This window comes from Ambystoma mexicanum, chromosome 4p (assembly GCF_040938575.1).
Source record: "Ambystoma mexicanum isolate Mex_15411 chromosome 4p, UKY_AmexF1_1, whole genome shotgun sequence".
NCBI classification, from domain to species: domain Eukaryota; kingdom Metazoa; phylum Chordata; class Amphibia; order Caudata; family Ambystomatidae; genus Ambystoma; species Ambystoma mexicanum.
In genome coordinates this window covers 1,232,177,023-1,232,199,320 of record NC_090927.1, presented here as the reverse complement: position 1 = coordinate 1,232,199,320, position 22,298 = coordinate 1,232,177,023, and the positions used below count along the sequence as shown (strand labels likewise).

At 46.9% G+C, this 22,298-nt stretch overlaps 1 protein-coding gene across 1 annotated transcript in view; it reads left to right on the top strand.

Annotated features, from left to right (window-relative positions):
* Window positions 1-217: 217 nt before the first annotated feature.
* ENTPD6 (ectonucleoside triphosphate diphosphohydrolase 6) overlaps window positions 218-22,298 on the top strand; it is a 757,555-nt gene continuing 735,474 nt past the window's right edge. Inside the window, exon 1 of the mRNA XM_069606885.1 lies at window positions 218-531. Within this exon, the coding sequence (XP_069462986.1) occupies window positions 303-531 (229 nt within the window). The 5' untranslated portion in view covers window positions 218-302. The remainder of the gene's footprint in view (window positions 532-22,298) is intronic.

Sequence of the window (22,298 nt, the reverse complement as noted above, 5' to 3'; positions counted from 1 at the left end):
TGTTGTGACAGATACAGTATATACTACACAGAACGCTCGACCCCACCACCTGCAATTGTTTAACAAATAACTGAATTAAAGAATCTCTTTACAGGCTGCAGCGGCAACGAACCAGATATGCGCCCGCGCAGCTCCAGACAGAACGTCTAACGAACCCGGAAATGGAACCGGACACACGTCAGGTGGGAGGGAGCGCCCCGGCAGCGCAGCCAATGCGCTCTGCTAAGAACAAATCCCTCCTCTCTCAGGTCTTGGGTACATACCTTGGTGCTTCTTAATGAATTGTTGGGAAAGTGTAAAACATGAAAATATCAAGGCTTACTTGGGCATTTCTTTGTTCTGCGTTTATTGTAAGCTACATTGCCTATTTAACCTGGCATAGACAAACGGGAGTCGAAAGTCAAGACGTTAAAGTCCATCTCCCAGTCCCAGCATCTCTGAAAAGTGCCCACGTATTCTACGGGATCATGTTTGATGCCGGCAGCACCGGAACCCGAATTCATGTCTTCAAATTTACGCAAACAGGAAAAGGTATGTGTGTAATCTAAATCTTACATCGTCACTTAAAATACTTCATTAAGTAGTTCGTGGAAATATTAAGTTTATTGTGTTGCAAAAAGGTACTACTTTAGAATTTCAAAGTAAACCGTGTGTTGTGGCCAGCATCCTGCTGTGTAATTAACGGCATAGAAGGAAAACCAAGATAGGCGAAGCAGTGATATAAAGTTATGCAAGTATAAGTCAGAGAGATTTTTTTAAAGCATGACGAAATGAAAACTCGCAGCAAGGTTTTTACCGTGCACGGTTCCCATTAGCATGGTCATCAGTCGCTCACATGGTTCTGTAACTAAGTGGGTTGGGTATATTAGTAAAACCATTATAAAACTCGGACTATGAGTCACAGAATGCAAAGAAAAAGCAGGGCTGGATAAGTACCACAGATTGCAATGGGTCATGTTGGCATCTATGGTAGAGGTTGTGCTTTTCGGTTGGTGCTTGTAGAACCAGAAGGAACAGGTGTCTTGTGCAATTCTCCTTTCTAGGTGTGTTTGGATTGTGTGCACTGGGGTTATTGTGTCCGGAAGGGAACATTCATTTCATGGTGGCTGTGTTGATTGTGTGGTTTGTGAGATCATACTGATCCATTAGATCGTGTGGGGTATGCTAGATAGGAGCGGGGAGTGGGGAGGGTTAGTAGTTGGTGCATTGTGTTAGTTGTTGTTTCTGGAATTTGTACTGTCATTGGATTATCTTGAGTCCCCTTTGGTATTACTTGCGGTGCCCGTTTTATGTTAACGTGAGTTGAATAGCCAGGTTTTTAAAGGAATGGTTCGCCCAAAAAATTTTATTTAAAAAATAGATTGGCGTTTTTTTTTTCTTCGAAGTCCCTATGTAAAATTTTGAGCAATTCAAGCTCAAAGATAGCACATGGGGGCATCCATTTTGTGAAATGGATGCCCGCCGCTGTGCTCGCTTTGGCTTTTGCTGCACTAATGAAGGAAAAGCCAGCCAGCTGTAGTAAACAAAAGCTACCACTGGGTGGCTTTTCCTTCATTGGTGCTGTACGCGGAGGACGGGGACCGGAGACTACAGGCAGAAAAGCTGCAGCTGCATCTCGGTAAGTGCTATTTTTGTTATAAAAATAAGCACTAGCTGCAGTTTTTTTTCGAAGTTTTCCGGGCTGGAGGAGCCCGGAAAACTTAGAAATAAAACCACAGCTTTAAAAAGGTATTTATGTTTGCGGTAGCTTTTGAAGCGACCGCAAACATAAATACAACGTTATTGTGTTTGAAACCGCAGCGTTTTCAAACACAACCGCGTTGTGTTTCTGCCTGCCGTGGCTATCACTTTGGGTCTCCAGTGCTAGGGGAGCACTGGAGACCCAAAGTGAAAGCCACGGCAGGCAGAAACACAACGCGGTTGTGTTTACATGCCGCAATGTTTCTGCCTAAATCTGATTTCCCATTTGGGGCTCTCGGGCTCCCCACGGGGGGCCCGAGAGCCCCAAATGGGAAATGCTAAATGCTGCAGTGTTTCTGCCAAAATCTGATTTCCCATTTGGGGCTCTAGGGCTCCCCGAGCCCCAGAGCCCCAGAGCCCCAAATGGGAAAGCAGATTTAGGCAGAAACACAACGCGTTTGTGTTTGAAAATGCTGCCGTTTTTCTTTCTAAGTTTCTCAGGCTCCTCCGGCTCGGAGGAGCCTGAGAAACTCAGAAAGAAAAACCGCAGTGTTTTCAAACACAAACGCATTGTGTTTCTGCCTGCCGTGGCTATCACTTTGGGTCTCCGGTGCTCCCCCAGGAGAGCCACGGAGACCCAAAGTGAAAGCAAAGGCAGGCAGAAACACAACACGGTTGTGTTTACATGCTGCTGTGTTTCTGCCTAAATCTGCTTTCCCATTTGGGGCTCTAGGCTCCCCGTGGGGAGCCCTAAAGCCCCAAATGGGAAAGCAGACTTAGGCAGAAACACAACGCGGTTGTGTTTGAAAACGCTGCGGTTTTTCTTTCCAAGTTTCTCAGGCTCGGAGGAGCCTGAGAAACTTGGAAAGAAAAACCGCAGCGTTTTCAAACACAATAACTTTGTATTTATGTTTGCGGTCGCTTCAAAAGCGACCGCAAACATAAATACGTTTTTAAAGCTGCGGTTTTATTTCTAAGTTTTCCGGGCTCCTACAGCCCGGAAAACTTAGAAAAAAAACGCAGCTAGTGCTTATTTAAAAAAATAAAATAAATAGCACTTACCGAGATGCAGCTGAAGCTTTTCTGCCTGTAGTCTCAGGTCCGCGTCCTCCAAGTCCCGGCACCAATGAAGGAAAAGCCACCCAGTAATAGCTTTTGTTTACTACAGCTGCCTGGCTTTTCCTTCATTAGTGCCGCAAAAGCCAGCACAGGCGGGCAGCCATTTCACAAAATGAATGCGCCCATGTGCTTGCTTTTTCAATTTTTGAGCTTGAATTGCTCAAAATTTTACATAGGGACTTTGAAAAAAAAAAACTCCAATCGTTTTTTTTATTATGTTGCCTATCTATTTTTCAAATAAAATTTTTTGGGCGAACCATTCCTTTAATTGTTTTCTGAAGGTGAGCTGGTCTTCTGTCATTCTTATTGTGTTCGGGATTGTTTTCAATAGATTGGCGATAAGAAGTGAGAATGGAGTTCCTCCGAGTTTCTTTTTTTCGTATTGTTTCAATTTCGAAGTCGTTGCTTGATCTTAGGTTTCTTCCTGGTTGGTAGTGGTTGATCTTTGGCCTGGAGGAATTCAGCTCCATGTCCATGCAGATTTTTGTCAGCGATGCAGCGGGCTTTGAAGTTAATGCATTTTTTTTGCCGGTCGCCAGTGTAGACTTTTCAGGGCCGGTGTGATTTGATCTCTTCTTTTTACTCTGAGGTGTATTCCTGCTGCAGTTTTTTTGGATGCATTGGAGTTTTTTTTAATGAGCCGTTCTGATTTCTAGGGTAGAGGCTGTTTGCGTAATTTTTAATAATACTATATGGAGATGATTGCGAAAGTTCTATGCGAGAAGGGTAAATGGGAGGGGGTGATCCCTCTAATTAGTCTCAGGAGGTAGAAGTATTTCTTTGCTATAGCTTTTACTAGTAGATTATCCACCATGGAGGCAGAGAGGGGCAAAATGCCTCCGGCAGGGCTCTACAGGGCTGAACACCAAGACAGTCCAAAACAGGCCATGGCATATTTCTCAGGTGCTGGTTTGTCCGGAGGGCCATGTAGCTGGAGAAAATGTCCAGATGGCTGTCTCTCTGCCATACTGGGTGGCTGTTTTGACACTTGCCTTGGTTTTGCCCAGTGCCCAACTAATTGTCAGCAATGTATTGTAATGGCTGCAGCTACTCCCTTTCAATTTGGGCTGTTGCTGGAGGGACCACCATTACCTCTACAACTGCCATGGGAGGGACAAAATGCAGATGCCAAAAGGCAGCTTAACAATGGCATTGCAATTACTGATGTGAACATTTCTTTTGTTAGAAGTGAGTGCTTAGTCTATTTTCAGCTTGATGGATCATTTCCAAGTAAAAAACCCCACACCACTCCTGTTGCCCAACAGATCTGCCACTCCTGTCAAGGCAATTTGATTAAGTAACACAAAGCTCCTTTTTAAAGATCAATTTATAACCATTATATCTTCTAGCTTGACATGCAAAAAAAACAGTTGGGGTCTCATTACAATTACTGCCAGTGATAATTCCGCCGACATTGCCATTTCTTTGGCAGTAAGGTGGTAGATTTACCTCCCAGCTTTTTGCTGAAGGAAAATCCTCCACCTAACCGTCAAACCTGTAGTACAGTGGTGCGCTAATGTGGTGGTAAGGCAATGGTGTCCCCTTGATTCCATCACCTAGAATTAGGCTATTGTTGTAATGGCTCTCCCTCTGTCGCATAAAATTGATTTGACGGGCAGGTATATAGTCTCACTAGCTAGTGAGTGCACCTGAGATTCCAGTATAGCAGATGGATTGCGGTAGAACCAACGTTCATTTCCTCCCCTGTTTCTGCCAATCACAGAAGTTGCTTGGGCTGTCCAGAGTACTTGCAGACAAATGAGTTAAACATTTCATTATTCTCTGTAATGTTACGTCACTCTTGAATTGCTCCTCTTTTGATGTTATCTCAGATTCTTGGGCTTCATCATCTGCAAGAGTTGGGGTAGGGAACTAGAATAAGAGTAGGGGAGGTAGGGAGGGCAAGTTAAGGTTGATTTGTTGCAATGTTGATATGTGCTGATCGGAAAATGTATTCTCCAGGTTGCTAATGCAAATTATGTGGTTATCTGTGGGGTCTGCAGAGTGATGTTTACCTGTGATGAGCTAGAAAAAATGTAGTATAGATGCATGTCTGTATGTGGTATAGTTTTCATTGTGTTTCGTGTGTTGGTTTGGTGCTAGAGTTGTCGAGATGGGTTGTCTTTTTGGGTGGGAGGTAAAACGATTTAACGATGTTACCTTTTTTTAATTTGTGTTTGGTTTGTTGCAAAACTTTACAATTCTCAGTATTTTAGAGTATTATAAAAAATACATTTCAACAAGTTAAAAATGAGCACAAAAATAAAACCAAGAAAAGAAAAACATAATCCAAACAAAAATGCTTCTTACCATTCTATTTTTCAAGAATATACCAAAGCATAATAAATTAGATGATATAAAAATAGGTTGTTTTACAAACTTATGCCTCTCGATTTCTATGTTCAGAAATGGCCAGGATTTTACAAAAGCTGCTACTGCCAGATTCTATGATGTCAGAGGTTACAGTATTCTCTTCCAGACTTCCTTCAGGTCTATGGTATTGTTGTTACCCTTTCTGCTTTTTTGATATATCGCTCTTTCCACTAGCAGGGCTGAGCATACCAAAAACAAGTGCCCGATTGACTCTTTGCACTGCTCACCCCTATAAAGCCATCAGATCTTTGGGATGTATCAACCCACTCATCCAAGCCCTGCAACATCACTGTGCATTGCTGACAGCAGAAACATCATAATGGCCGCTGGAAAGCATGCTGCTCGCTCAAAATCACCAGAAAATGCGCAGTGAAAACCTGAAAAACAGGCCGCCATCCACTTTTGCCTATCTTAGTGAGCACAGGAGACCACTGCGAAAACCACCATTGGGCTACCCACCAAGTAGCCTGAAACCATTTGGAAATAGCAATGCTGATTGCCAAAAGAAACACAGAGCTGTTTGGGAATCCGTTTTCTTGATTGTCAAAAATGTGCTAAAATCATGGCTCACAAAGCACCTAAAGATCCAACCTCTTTGTTGGGTGTTCCACATTACTCTACTGCAAGAATCCACATCAATACAATATCAGCAAGAATCCCATGCTATCAGAGAAAATTCCCCTTTTAAAGATACTGATGGAAAGACAGCTGTCAAAAATGGGTGCAGTACCGTTACTCGCCTCTACCAAGATGCCAGCGTTTTAAAACCATTCTTTGTAAAGTTTAACATGGAACCCCAAACTATGCCAAAGAAATACTGGCTATTGGAAGCCTAAGGGGTGGAGACAATTTGAAACTATATTCTGAAAAGGCTTGAAGGAAGCAATTGTTTAATGTATGTATTAAAAATGTGGGTTATATTGTAAGCAAAAACAATTTGTAGGCATTGGTTGCAGAGTTAAAAAGTTTCCCACACTGGGATCAAACAGATTCCACACCTTCCCCCTGGACAAAAGAAGCTTTCCCCAGCCCTTGGCCAAGAGATTGACAGACTGGTGTGAACAGGAACAAGCCAAGGCACCCTGGCATGTTGCTCTCAGTCAAGACAATGGATTCTTTGGGATGAATAGCAATATGCTGATTTGGGTGTGACTGGTCAACAACTGCTCTGGGAGAGACAGGACCTGTGACCTCTGAGGCAGCCAGCTCTAGGGGCGGAGACAAACCATTGTGGATTCAGATGGCCCAGCAAATATATGTTTTATAAAATTGCTTATAACAAAGTGTACCAAGTTGACAAAAATGTACAACTTTGAGACGGTTAAAATGAAAAATTCACTCAGTTTGAGACTATGCTGATCTCTGTGCGATGTTCTGAGACTAAACCCTGGAATTTATTCATATTGTAGATACAGTGTTTATGCTAGAAACTTAAACACTTACAGTAATATGCTCAGAGAGGGTGTGTATGTTTGTGTAAAATTTGGTGCAGAACCAATATTGGGAAACCCACCAAAAGTGCAAATAAGTGGTCATTTCTGAACCCAAGCTCGTAGGAACATGGGACTTGAACAGAGACATGCCTTAATTAATCTGTGATGTGTATTTGTATTATGAACAACTTGTGTATCTGGGAAATATGTTTTTTGAGAAAAAATGATTTTCTCTGGAAAAGCAAAGGGGAGGGATTTCAGTTAAGCCATAAACACAGCATCACTCTGACTCATTCTGACACGCTGATCCTTTCTCCAGTCAGGGGACAGGGAATTCCCTAACCTATCAAATCCTTAGAGGGTTGGGCATAGAGAATCAGCCTACCCACCCACTTTGGGAACACATAAATAGAGACTGCTTAGGACAGATAGGACACACTCTTTTCCACTACTCACCGATTCCTGCGAAGCACCCTGCCGAAAGACTTCAGAATCCAGATGGATCCAGAGACCAGACTCTAGAACCAAGCTCTCGAACCCTGAAGCAAAGGCCCAATCCCAAAAGCTGAACTCTTTTCAGCAGGCCTCAGAATCTAGCAACCTGATTCTCACCTTCAACAGCCAGGCTGTGCTCTTCGCTTCTAGCTAAGAACGCTGTGCTAGAACCCAGATCCAGACCCAGAAAGCAGCGCTGTATCCAGAACCAGTCAGACCGAGCAGACCAGAGGCCGTGCTGTGAGCAGAAACAGTGCCCGAGACCGTCCGGTGGCGAGTGAAGTCCAAACCTTTGACCAGATCTTGAAGGGGACCATTCCAAATAGGAGTGAGTATCTAGTCTAGAACTGTCCATAACCAACCTCTTAGTTTAAAGTAATCCTCTTCCATCCATTTCAACCTGTTCACAACTGCATTATAGAATCTTGTGTCCATCCTGTAGATTTCAAATCTGTAAGGTGCGATCTGTCAGTTAGAAATCTTGACTTTATTTCTGAAAATCTACCTTCACAAAAACCTCTAACTTTTGGACCGCACGTCCTAGAAGCGAAATTTAACTTTAATTTTAAAGCTAACATCCCAAGCTTTCCAACAAACCCAAAACGACATTCCAGTTCATTATAGTTCATTATAATCGTGATTTACGCACAGAAAAATTGGCCCGAATTGCAATTTAGCTCAATTTCATTTTCTGTCAAAATAGCTGTTCTTGCTTTCCACTGCTGAATTTCGTTTCAATTTGATAATCATTCATGAATCATTGCTAGTGTTGACCTAGCCTAAGGGCTTCCATTGGGCATCCCATCCTAAGCATTGACTTAGTTGGATTGCTGGATTGAAGTCACTTACAGATCAGATGAATCTACAAGCCCACGCCTCATCTGTGCCTCCCTTGTGGGCAACAAGTTCCACCGCCAATCTCATTATTAGATTTCGATAAAACTTGTTCGGAAAGAGTGACAAGCACAATGCTATTGTTCCCCTTGGCTTGTGCTCATGCGAAAGATGGTTCACGGACGAGTAGCTATGCAGTAAGTCTGTTGTGATTACACAATCCTGTGTAAAGTAGTCCAGAGGATCGGGGGTTCGCACCACAAAACACAGTTTAGCAGAGTACCCAAGGCCCTGCAAACTCTCCCTGGGAAATGACGGAGGACTCAGCCATGGGGCAAAGCAGAACTGTCTTGTATTTTCCAAACGGACAGGTATCGTACAGGAACTACAACATCTCCAGCAATCTCTGCTCCTGAGCCCGTGTTACAAGCATTTATTGTATTATGACATCACAATTCTTAACCCTTCCCCATAAATATAAGAGCCCATCCGATTGGGTAGCTCGGGTACCCATCCCATTGGGTTGCTCCGGTACTATTACCTATAGGTATCCCCTATGTGAGTGGTCTAACTGGTCCTTCCATGTCAAGCGAGTTTGCCTGAGATTTCCCAAAAAACGATCTATTACATTGTGGCATGGTTGTAGGATGGTCATTGGCCCTTTCCCCATTACGTGCCACCCCAGGTTTTGTGCTCCGTGATTGGCTGTAGCGGGTCACCCCACGCCTTGGACCCTGCTCTGTTCAGTGTACCTTTTTCAATTGGGTAGCGATCCGCTCAAGTTCAAGTAATAATAGAGATTACAGAACTCTTTCACGCTGATGTTTCTGCGCTGACCACTACACCATGTCGCCACCCATGCAGGATTGAAGTCTGCATATTAGATCGGACCCATGTATTGACTTGACACTGTGCTTTTGTCCGGGACTCGTTGATATAGTCCGTTTAGTTTGCCACCACATACAGTGGTATACACACATCATGAGCCTGCAGGAAGTTCCCACAAGCACTTTATCCTGTCCTGATGAAGGCCGACCCAAGAACAGCTGCCAATACAGCGCTTTAAGGCCGTAACACTGTTGTGTTGACCATATGACTCTGAGTCCCAGTGCTCCTTTCACACTGGTTTCATTTTTATTGCATTTAAGCACTATGTACTGTTTGATTATATTGCAATTCCCATGTGACCTTTTGAGTTTGTTTCAGGTTTTGTACTTGTAAATTAACCAGATGATTTTTGACTCTGGCTTTGTATCAAATGTTTCTTTTGTTGCTCGTTCTGTATAAACACTGAGCACCCTCTTATGATGTATAGTAAAACCTGAGTATAACCAACAAATACTGAGGCATTCATTGTATATCTGAGGGGAGTGTGTCTTCTAGGTGTCTCTGACCCTGTTCACTTTTGTTTGATTGAATACTTGGAGCATGTCCACATAATCGACATGAAATGAAGGTGTTGGAATGGACCCATTGGGTGAGGTATGGCTCCTCTCACTACCTTTAGTGTATGGCCTGCTGTAAATTGCTTGCAAAATGAGACAATTAATTATAACTTATGCCACCTGCATCTCAAGGTTGTGACAAAACCAGTCTTTGCCAATATGAGCAGCCAATACCTCCTTTACCATGTAGGTTGGATGGTGCAACTGTCAGTGCAATAATGACAATGACATCATCACTTTCCCTTTTGTTATGTTGCCGCTATATGGTGTCTGTCGGGGACATGGAACATCCCCTTCTCACCCATAATTCCTTTTCATCTCCATGTGCAGCTCCCTGCAATTCCATAATCTGTTATACCCCTCCTTCAACACCATTGTTCGCATATGGTTACGCGCCTGGGATGAAGTGTCAATTTCTAGGAAGTCATTAAAATATGCACCACGTTTTGCTTCTGTGTCTGTTGCCTCGTTGCCCCAGGAGATGGGAACCTCCCCCCTCCTGTGGGCCTGGCACTTCGCAATCGCTATGCACAATGGTTTTTGGAGTGCTTTTATCAGTCTGCCCAATAGGAACGCGTGTACCAGTGATTCGCCAGCACGTCTGAAGCCCCATCCCGGCCAACGTGACAGCCCAGAATGCACTGTGGATGTTACATCTGCTGAATCTGAATATTTCGTCACTTACTTGTTTTTGCTTTGCTCGGGTGCCAGTATTAGAGCTACTAACCCAGCAGCTTGTGCTGAAAAAATGTGACAGTAAGCGCACGCTTACTATCACCTCACTTGTTCCTCTTTTAACTTGACTACTGCTGTCCTGGTATACCTTTCTCCTGTGGTCTGGTCTATTGTGGACGACCTGTCAATGTAAAGTACTTCTCCCCCCCTCAAGTGCGTCATCTTTTACCTTTGGGATGTCGTCATGGCTTTCTATGTTTGTGGTGCAGTCGTGTACATGGTCATCATTCTCCATAGGCTCAGCAACGAACGTCGCTGGGTTCACAAGTCAGCATCTCACTACCTCGATAGCTGGATTTTATAGCATTGCCTCATATCCAGAAGCCCTCTGTGTTGTCAGTGTACTTGTCGAGTCACTCTAGTATTGTAACGAGAGCATGCTCCACAAAAAGAGTGGCGCTGCATCCCATGGTAATACCTGCTGATGCCCCCACTGCGAATGCAGCAGCAGCTAGTGCCTGTTTGCACAAATGGTGTACTCTCATCACTGGGTCTAATTTCCTGCTGTAATATGCTAATGGTTTGTGGCCCATTGTTGCTTTCTGCGTCAGTACTGCGGTCATTACAACTCTGTTGGAGTGTGAGAATAAGTAAAATTCCCTTTGATAGTCTGGGATCCCTAACACTGGAGCTGTGCATCGTGCTATTTTCAGCTCTACTAATGCCTGTCATTTTTTCTGTCCATTGCAATGTGCCGTCTCCCTTTTGTGCTTCTTTCAATGCACTCAACGAGGGTCTATGTGCTGTAGCCGAACACCCATGCCCTGCAGTAATTACTTAGGCCTAGAAATTGCTGCATCTGTCTTATGGTCGTGGGTTTTGGAGTCTTACGAATTGTCTCTGCCCTTTGTGGGGTCCTTTCAATCTCAGTTGCCCAATGTATAATACTTCTTTCTGGCAATATTGTAGTTTGGCCTTGTCTACTATTTACCCCTTTTCTGCTAATGCCGTCAGCATGTGCACCGAGTCATTTCTACATTGTGCTTCTTTTTTTCTGCAAATCAAGATGTTGTCTTTGTATTGTGTAACACTTTCTACCTGCACGTTGTCTAAGTCCATCTGGAGTACCCTGTTGAATATAGACAGGGACTTGCAGTACCCTTGGGGGGTGAAGGGGGAAGGAAACAAGTGTGCTTCCATTCTTATTTCTATATAGGAACTAAGTCAAATCTTGTGAGTCTGAATGGAGTGGTATAGAGAAGAAGGCATTCTTCAAATCTATAACCGTGAAGTGGGTAGCTTCCGTAGGAATGCTACACAAAATTGTCACTGGTTTCGGAACCAAAGGAAACTCTGCCTCGACAATATGGTTTAGATGGTGTAAGTCCTATATAAAATGCCACGGCCTCCGCTGTTGCCTTTTTCACAGGGTACACTGCTGTGTTACTCAATGATTCTGATGGTACTAAAATGCCTTGCTTAGCTAGGGCCACAATGTTTTTGTACATGCCCTCATCTGCTTCTCTCGATAAAGGGTATTGCCTTGCCCTTGGTAATAATGCTCCTGGCTTTAGTTGTATCTTCACTGCTCCTATCGCCTTCAGAAGCCCCACGTCAGGGATTTGTGGTCCATTACTCTGGGGAACTTGGCCAAGTCCTCTTTGAGAAATGACGCTGGCACCTCTCTGTAGTGAATCTTCACCCAATATGTAATGCTGATGCCGAACACTTCCTCGTGATCTGAGCGATTTGTCTTTGAATAGCTCTTCATCAGTTACTGCAGTCCACCTGTGCCCTTCTGCCACTGCAATCGCTGTCCTCCATGCTCGAACAGTGTTGTCTGTCCCGTGTAATGTTACTCTGTCTCCCCCCCCCCACTATTACTGCCTCTACCTCTAGTGGAATCACCGCCCCCTCTTTCTTGTCGAATGGTAGTTCCAGTCTGAATATGCATTAGTTCAGAATGCGCCATAGCTTTCCCTGGATCCCTGGGAGCCATGCTATTATCACTTCAGCTACATATCGAAATAATTCTACATCTGCTGGGACCCCCCTCTGTACCGTGCGCCAACAGTAGGCTTGAATAATTTCCCTCAAGTTTAAGAGGTCAATCCGCGGTCTGGAACACACTATCCCTTGGTCAGTGAATGAGATGGTCATGTTGAGTTTGCACATAATGTCTCTGCCCATTAACCATACTGGTATCTGTCGGGAATACAATAAGGGTAAACCTAAGTCATGCTCCCTTATAGAAAGTGTAAGATCGTCTGTAAAAGGAACCAAATCCATTGCCCCAGAAAATCCCTGCGCAGTCATGGCATCGCCTAACATTGGATACCTTCCCTTCCGGATACAGGACCTAGTTGCCCCTGTATCTACAAGAGAGGAAAAATTCTGGTCACCCATCGCCACCCCTATATGCGTTTCTTCTGCCGAATGGGGTGTAATCGATAGGATGGAACACATCAGGTCTGTCTGTGGGCTGTGTGAGAAACCTGACGGTGTCTCAATTGCCGGTCCCCGGGGATCTGACATCCAGGTGGCCAGGACACAGCCATTGCTATTGGATCCAGTTCCTGGGGGTGGACTAATGCAGGAGGATCACCTGGATGGGGTTCTTCACTGAGTGGAAGTGGGACACTGAACGGCAGCTATTCTGGGACGGCAGTTCAAACAGAGGAGAAAGGCAGTGAAACCTGAATGGATGACAAGGAGGGAATTGCCCCTTTCAAACTAGATCTGCAAAGGCTCTGAAAAAGGGAACATAAAACCAGGAATCGCAGCTGGCGAATGGTGTGACAGATTTCAACGGTACATGGGTCCCTCCCGCACTGATAGCGAAGGCGGGGAGACGCGGCTGCCATTGTGGTACCATCCATCCTTGACTCCAGCGGCAAAAGAACCGCCAACGAGTTCAACACAGCAGATGAGTCAGAAGAACTGATAGTGGACCGGACTGGGTTAGGCTCAAGGTTGCAGTGGCAACATTATAATGAAGGAACAAGATTAATAGACAGAGATAGAATGGACCAGTGCTGCGTGGGTGCTCATTCAGAAGTCTCTGGCTGATACCCCTCGCCTGATGAAAGAGAATGTAATGAACTGAGATTGCTGAAACTACGAGTACCGAGAGGCCCTGTGGGAGGCTGGCGTGAGGCGTCAAAGTGGTCATACAAGGGTCAAGCCAAACCCCATGTACAATTGAAAGTTTTGATACATTGCAGAAATCAATGTGAAAGTGTGAACCCGACTGAGGGAATTGTGAAACTGGCATTTGTGCCCGATTGAGGGGCGTGCTGTGTGAACTGTGGTAATGTGAAGCACGCATTTGCCGTTGAGTAACAGAGTGACCCAGTGAGACGTGATCGCCCTTCGGAAGTCTGTCTGAACTAGCAAGTGCTTTAGGAGACCAGTGAAGGAAGGAGCCCAGATTAGGGGGACCTAAGTAAACTGGATGGTGGTTTAAAAAGACATTGAGACTTTTGAATATTACAAATCATGATATTTTGATTGAAAGGCAGCAGTGAACCCGACTGAGGGATGTCGAGAGAAAACCTAAGGGAAATGAATCCAATATTGTAGAAAAGTGTGAACTACATTGTGGTGACATACGTGAACCTGACAGAGGGATGTCCACAGTGAGGGGTCTGAGCTCGACGGAGGGAGACTAACGCTGAAAGAAGGATCAGAGCCCGGCTGAGGGGGATCCTAGGGTGAAGAGTAATCGCCCAATGTAGAGATAACCGAAGGAACGTTTAGTTTTTTTGTTTTGACATATCGGGCCCTCTGAAGCAAGAGATTTTGCATGAGAAGAGACTTGGCCACAGAAGGCCCTAATATTGAGGAAAGGAACTGTAACCTTGTCCCCGAGAAGACCAGGAGTGTGCTGTGCTCAAGAGTACCGTCTTGTGCCGTGCTAAAAACGTGGGGAAGGGAGACCCTGGCCATAACATCCTGACTTATCATTTTGTGAACACTTCTTTCTTTTCTTGTGAACATTATCCTACACTTTTTTGTAGCATAGCGGTAAAGTTTGGCAATCGTTTCTTTTTAAGTATAGGCCTTTTTTATCTGACTAGACTCTGCTAGGACTGTATTATTATGATTTGATGGTTGTAGCTTGCTCCCATCTTGGATTTAGGTTTAGATTAGGTGTTTATCACACTCATCTTGCAGTTTATTAAACACCCTTGAACTGTGATCACTTGTGTCTCTTACTTTGATACCATACCTTCCTTACAGTTGTCCTATTGTGGGTATAATGACATTCCATTCCCTGTGAAGGGGTTGCCCCCACCACAGTTACCTTTCCTAATTTTTGAATGGGAGTCATTCCTATTGAGTCACTGCGTGGCAGTGTCCTGTCGTGCTGCTGTAGCGTATACTGTGACTGCGTGTTATTCTGCATCTGCGATGTAGGTGATGTCCGCTAGTACTGCTGTGTGGGTGCCTCTATCTGGGGTGTTTGTGCCATGGGTTGGTATGCCGGTGGGTATGTGTTCGATCTCTGCACCTGTTGTGGTTGGTCCTGAACATAGGACTCTGTCTGTTCTCCATTACATGTGGGTTGATATTGAATCCCCCATTCTGTTGCATACCCCCTCTACCTCTGCACACCCTGGAAATGTCTCATCTGCCCACACACCCAACACTGGGGTGGTTCCCTCATTTGCTTTAAATACCCTCCTGAGAAACCCTCTGGGTATTGTTGTGTTGGGTGTCTGTACCCTTGACCTCTTGTGGCCCCCCTCTTCCTCTGAACATGTGCTGCACATCTCCCCACCCCATGAAACCTCCCCCCGTGGACGGGGGTCCGTACTGTACATGCAGGACGCTCTGTCCTTCTGCGCTTGTCAGCATTGCTCCTTCCATGGCATAATTGGATAATTTCTTCTGCGCTAACTTTGCCTCTTCTTGCTTCCTTTCCTCTGTCTTTTTGCTCGCCTTTTGTTGCATTAGCCTACAATAGTTCACTATAGTAAGATGAATTTCTTTTTTTTTTAATGAATTCTTTTTTTTTTTGTAGGCTGAGGCATACAGCAAACGCACACATCAGAGCAAACAATACATTCAATATGCATATGAAGTAATACAGTAACTGCAAGAGCAACTCCACAACAGGTGGGGGAGCAATAAATTGTGATGCAAGACAACATATAAGCACTTCATTGTGGGATCAAGGAGGAGCCACTCTCAGATGTGCTCCCCTCTTGGCTGTTAAGGTAGCTGTTGAATGCAGTCCATATGTTCTTGGGGCCTGAGTGAGTAGGAAACATGTCAAGGTACTCTTCTTCGCAATTTCGAGACCAAGTTAGCAAATGTAACCACTTCTGAAATGTAGGGGGAGAAGAACTCTTCCAGCTTTGAAGTACGCGTTTCTTGGCCACTATGCAACTTATATTTAGAAATTTGGCCATACGCTTAGCATCGTCGGCTTTCCACACCCCAAACAGGACTCCCAGCGGGTCAGGGTCAATAACGGTGTCAATGATCTCAGATGATGTCCCTAGGATTCTTTCCCAGAATTCCACCAGTTTATGACATGTCCAGAACATATGCAGATGGTCCGCATTCTCCGCCTTACAGCGGGGGCAGGAGTGCAAAGTGGTGCGGGCAAATTTAGAGATCCTGAGAGGGGTGTAGTACAGCCTATTCAACAATTTATATTGCATAACACGGTAGTGGAAATTGAGGGAGACTCTATTGGTGTGCATGCACATTTTTCCCATAAATGGTCAGAAACCTCAAGGCCCAGTTCATCTGCCCACTCACTGCGCGCCCTGGAGGGTCGAGTCGGGGTGCTCGTCAATAACATTTTATATGATGAAGAAACAACGCCATGGGTGCCCCCTGACTTAGCAGTGTATGCAATCCCTGGAGAGGCCGGGGGCTCGTTGGGGAAATCAGGCCAATCTGTGTGGAAGGCAGAATGGAGCCTATAGTATTGCAGAAATTCTAGTGCCGACCCGGAATGGCCCGGCTTCCATGTCTGTGGGTTTATGAACCGCCCATCGGGATAGAAGTCTGTTGGTGCCTGATAGCCCAGGGTGCCCCCGTGTCGCGCCAGAATTGTCGTGTAGGCTCTAGCCCGGGGAACCCCCACACGGGAAGCCACTTGTAATAGGGGTGCTGTTCTGCTGTTGCAGTGAACAGTCGGCCCCAGGCATGCACAGGGGTTCCGACTTGGTCAATGGGCGAGTCCGGTACATACTGCTGGTGCAATATGAGTGTCATTTCATTAATACCAGCTGCTGTCAGGATCTCCAGCTTGACATGCGGGCGGGAAGGGGAGCCAGAGTACCATTGAGAGGCGTATTGAGCCTGTACCGCCAACCAATACAACATCAGGTTAGGGGCGGTAAATCCCCCTCTATCGTATGGGAGCAGCATAGCTGACAATTTCTTGCGCACTGCACCGGAGTGCCACAGGAACTGCACACACAGTTTGTGTAGTCTTGTAGTATTTCCCCCCTGGCCAAATGGGTATGTTACTAAATGTGTACAATAACTTGGGAAGCAATACCATCTTGATGAGTGAAAGCTTCCCAGCTAATTTCAATGGGACAGAGCGCCAACGTGCCATTTTGGACTTGGCTAGCTGTGCCGTGGCCAGGTAGTTGTCCGCTAGCAGTGTGTCTTTAGGGACAGCTGGACCCCCAGGTACTTAATCACGCCGGGTGACCAGCGGAGTGGGTATTCAGTGGCCGGTTGTTGGGTGGAGCTAGTAAGCGGAAAGACCTCAGATTTGGAGTAATTGATAGTAAATCCCGAGAGGGTGCCTATGCAAGTAATATCTAGCAGTATTGAATCGAGATGGACAGCGGGGTCCCTATACAGTAATGCATCATCTGCGTGGAGGGCTATAATCTCGGGGGTGTCTTTCAGTCGTATTCCCCTGTGAGAGTGGCACGCTCTGATGTGGTCCGCCATTGTCTCTATTGCCAGAGCGAAGAGAATCGGGGAGAATGGGCAACCCTGTCGGGTGCCTCTGAAGAGCGGACGTCAGGGAGTTGACTCGAATCCTGGCTACTGGAGAGGTTTATACCAGTTTGATGTATCTGATCATATTGGGGCCAATGCCCATCGTCTCCAGCACTAACCAAATGTACTTCCAAGACACCATATCAAACGCTTTTTGAGTGTCAAGTGTGACTGCAACCGCATTCTAGCCCTGATCGATTCGTGCCATAACGTTGAGCAGCCGCCTAATGTTGTGGGAGGTGGATCCCCCTGGTAAAAAGCCTGATTGGTCCTCATGGACCATGTGTGTCATAACCGGGAGGAATCGGTTCGCTATTACTTTGGTGAAGATCTTGGTGTCCAGGTTCATGAGCGAAAGGGGCCTGTATGAACCGCATTCATCGCTGGGTTTGCCGGGTCTAAGTAGCACCGTTATAACGGCTTCACACAAGGTGGGTGGGGCAGGGCCGATAAGCGCAGTGACTCATCCCATACCTCCAGTAACTTGGGGGCCAGTATAGCTATGTGTTCCTGCTAGAATTCAGCTGTGAGCCCGTCGGGGACCCGGTGCTTTACCTTTAGGGAGATTAGATATGGCGTCAACTATTTTGTCCAGTAGGATCGGGGAGTCCAGTTGGTCCCTGGTTGTGGGGGAGATACATGTCGTGGGTATCTGATCAAGGAGATCCCTCATATGATCCCTCATATGCCGTTCACTATGTTCGGGGGGTTGGGAATAGAGGCTTGTATAGAAATCGGTGAAGATGTCCAGTATCTGCTAGTCAGACCACTGTGTAACACCTCGTCCGTCCTTGACACAAGCAATCTGGGCCTGACCCCACTCCCCCCTTGTTAAAGTGGCCAATGTTTTACCTGGTCTATCGCCCTCTCCATACCTCTGTGAGGGCTGTGGACGGCTAAAGTATTGGACTTCCCTGGTGGTGTGTGCGTTGAACGACTGAAGTTCCTCGCTAATTAGGGCAAGCGTGGCAGGGTGGAACTATCCAGCTCTCGCTGTCTGGACTCAGAGTGACTGAGGTCTGCTCTTATTGTCTTAAGTACTTCCTCTTTCTTGGATATAGACATTCCTCTGATGCAAGCTTCGAAGGCGTCCCAATGGACACAAATGGTAGTGGCCTGAGGAGTGTTGTGCTCAAAATAAGATTCAATGCCGCTAGGATGTCGGCCTTAAATATAATGTCCCTGAGGGCAGCAGACTTGAATCGCCATGTGTTAAATGTTGGGGCGGGTATCCCTAATTCCACCGATGGGGTGATTGGGGCATGGTCAGAGAGGGTGCGGGTCAGTATTTGCGCGCCCCCACCCTTCCCATTACCCCGCTTGACACTAGGAACAGATCGATTCTGGAGGAGCTATCGTGGACAGAGGAATAATGGGTATATTCACGTAGTTGTAGATGTAATACCCTCTAGGCATCTTGGATGTTAAGTGTTAAGCTATGTGCCTGTAGCCTGTGCGCCACGCCAGACAGTGACCTGGGGGTGGTCCCAGTCCCCTCCAGCCTTGTCTAGTATCAAGTTCATATCCGCTCCCCAGATGATCTGGACTCCCACATAACCCAGCAGTATAGATGCCACTGTATCCACAAAGTCATGGGCATCCACATTGGGACCATATGTGCTCACAAGAAGGTATTCTCTGTTTGCAATTGTGCAGTGTAATACGACGTATACACCATCGGGGTCAATATAGCTCTTGTGTAGCATGAAATTGATGGATTTATGAATCCTTGTCAACACACCTCTGGCCCGAGTGGAATAGGAGGTAGAATATCTGTTAGGTCCCCATGATGGTGCCATACTCCTTGCCAGGGAACCCTTAGAGTGCGTTTCTTGTAGAAGTAGTATTTTGCAACCGTGTTTGTGAGCAAAGCCATGATTTTATGGGCCTTGGTGTGATTACTCATACCCCGAACATTCCAGGACATTATGGTAGTGGGCATTTCACTTGTCTAGGGCACATCCCAACTCCGTTGTATGTTTGCAGTTAGTGTTGTCGCTCTGGAGGCACCCAGATGTATTGTGATATGCTGGCCTACCTCCGCCATTTCCAATATAACTCCCCCAAACAACTCTTCTACCCCCCCCCCCACTACCCCTTCCTGCCAGGTAGTGTCACCAGCCTCCCCCCTCCCCCCTCCCCATTGTACCAAACCTTCCCTCAGAACAGGAGTTAGCGAGTTAGGGGGTAAATCCCAACATGGGTCGACCACGCTACTGGCCCAACGGGCCAACAACCACCAACAACCCTACGAAAGTAACCATTGCAACCGCAGTGGGGCGCGCTGTTGCCGTGTAGTTGATACTTAAACAAAACAGAGGACATGGGACATTAAGTACCAAAAGCGGTACGTGTCAGCGGTACACATAACAATCGCATATTACACATCAACAGTGAGCATAGCAAAACAGGGCTTGATCGAACAATTAAGCAACATGGGCAGTCGGTTCCCGGCAACATGAAACCAATCAGTTAAAACTCAGAATCCGGTATAAACCTGCGTCAAATTGAACAGAATAGGATGAGTACAAATAGTAGCAGTTAGGAGGGAACCAACTTGGCGCAACTGCTGCATGTATCGGGTGTATATGCGAAGTTAAATCAATGAGTCGTTATTACCATCATCTCATTAGAAAGCAAACATTAATGACCAACCAAAGGCAACATGAAATGGAACCGGCTAGTGCTCATTGTCCATAGAGTCCCCTGCTTGATTGTGAAGCGGTATCTACGACTCTATGAACTTCACAGCTTCCTCCGGGACGGTCAAAAAATTACAGTCTTTCCTTATAAGTAATCTTGAGCTGTGCTGGGAACAATATTGCATAGGGACGTTATGCTCTCTTAGCAGTTTTTTGACGCTGAGGAACTGGTGCCTCTCCTGTTGCACTTCAACAGAGAAGTCGGGGAATATCCTGATGGTATGAGAGTCGAAGCGCAGGTCACCCTTCTCGCGTGATAGGCGTAGGATAAGGTCCCTGTCCCTATAATTGAGGATCCTAGCGATGAGAGGCCTGGTGAAGTCTCCTGGCTTAGGGCGCGGTGATAGGGCCTGCTGGGTTTGCTCGACCGTGAAGTATGGGGACAAGGCAGGATTGCCCAGCAGCTCTTGAAGTAGGTTCACGACTGCCACCTCATGCACCCCTTAAGGGCATTCTCTGGGACCCCAATAATGCGTAGTTTGTTCCTGCGCGAGCGGGTCTCCAAATCGTCGCACTTCGCCATCACGATCTTCATGTCTCGGGTCAGGGAGGCAACTGTGTCCTGAAGGGTGTGCAGCCCATCCTCGTTTGCGCCAATTCTGTTTTCTGCCTCTGTGATCCTAGTCCCAGCTTGGTCAACCCGGGATTTAAGTGAAGCGACATTGGCGTTGATATCGCCCAGCTTCTCCTGGAAAGAAGCAAAGTTCTTGGCCATTGATTCCATCATTGTAGTGAGATCAGGGCTTAGTGCGCTGGGATGGGATTCGGATTCGGATTCCTCCTAGATGGACGATGAAGTTCCCGACTCGGACCTTGGCGCTGCCTTTGTGAACCTATCCATAGCCCCTACCTTATTGGCCCCCCCGGGATCAGTTGGATGTTTCCGGTGCAATACGAGGCGCTTTGGTGCCTCAGTGGGTGATGCCTGGGACGATGTGGAGTGCAGAGGTACAGTTCAATTTAGCGGTGCCCAGCAAGTGCAGTAATGGGCGATCGGGCACCAAATGAGGGCACCGGGGGGGTGGCAGCGATGTGGTCCAAAATTGAAGTGTTGATAGGGCTACAATGATGCTACAGTGGGGCAAGCAGCTGTCTCAGCCATCCACCGTTGAGTATATAGGAGTAGCAATGTGGTGTACCACCCCCACATATGAGTAATGACGTGTGGTAATGGCAGAGGTGAAATATGCACGTGTCCAGTAGCTCCTGACTGTTGGAGAGCAAGGTCGGAGGCCCTCAGGCAGGTGAACACTAAAGAAGAGGAAGCACCAGGACCGTGCCAGATCAGCTGTGCATCAGTGATTATAGGGGGACAGGGGGCCCATACAGAGAAGCCCCACCCATGGCCTAGTCCAGTCAGCAGGGGCCAGATATTGCCGGAGAGGCAGGCGAGGTCCCCATGTGGTCTGTACACAGTCCAAGGGTACAGGTAGGTGCAGTGTTGGAGCCACGCCTGGAAAGGTGCAATGTAGAGTGGAGGTCGGGTGAGGGGCCGGCAGCACAGGCAGCAGAAGCACACAGAAGTTGACCCCCCACAGCTCCTCACCTGCCCTGCGAGTGCGCCAGTCCCAGCTCGCGGGGAGCGACCTCACGGATCGGCCGGTGCCCGCAGCAGAGAGCGTGGATGCTCCCATTGGGAGAGGCGCCTGATAGTGGCCCGCGGCCCATGCTCCCACTCCGTATCTGGTCCGGAGCGTCCCCCCGGCCTCCAATGTAGTAGGGCTGAGTCGCCGCGGATCCCAGCAACGGCCGCAGCAGCACACCTGGATGTGGTGTGGGGCCCAAACAGGCAGGCCCCCAGTGCGCTGCCGGTGGCGAGCGCAGCCCCTCGCCGCGGCGGCGGCGGAGAATCACCCAAGGCTGGATGGGGAGTGGAGCCGAGGCAGCAAACGGCTGTCAGTCATGGCAGGTCATCCAGAGTCTGGATTCATTCAAAATTGGATCCAGGCATCCAACAGGGTGTTAGATGTATGCAGAGTCAGTATTGGGCAATGGCATCATGGCGGACCGCTGATGCAGCCGGATTTGTGTCGGATCCACACAGAGCTTTAAAGTTAGGCAGCCATTTTCAGCTTGCTCAACAGCACCCCCCCAAGTAATTTGAATTTCTGATGATGGTTTTGTCTCCCTCCCCACTAACTTCTTGAGCTGCTTTAGTACCTGCTCCGGCAACCCATGACATAGTATATGGTAAAATAATGCCACTGTATTGTCTCACGGTTCTCGGGTTTCAAGTCTCTATTTCTCTTGAATGGCTTGAATATACTGCAAGGGGTCTTCATCTTCCCCCATTTTACGTGCCATTATTGCGGTAATGTCTGAAGTGTCTGGATACGGCACCCGTAGAGTGCTCCACAAAGCCGCTCAGCAGTTGTTAAACAGCAAACCATTGTGTACCATGTTCTGGGCTGCTACTCCTTGGTAGCCGGCCCCTTTCCATACGTCATCGGCAACCTCTTGGGTAATTGCAGACAGGAAACTTCATGTCCCCCACTGCTAATGTCTGACCTGCTCTTAGTCTTTCCATTTTGTATATCCATTTCCCCGCTCACGTGGTCAAC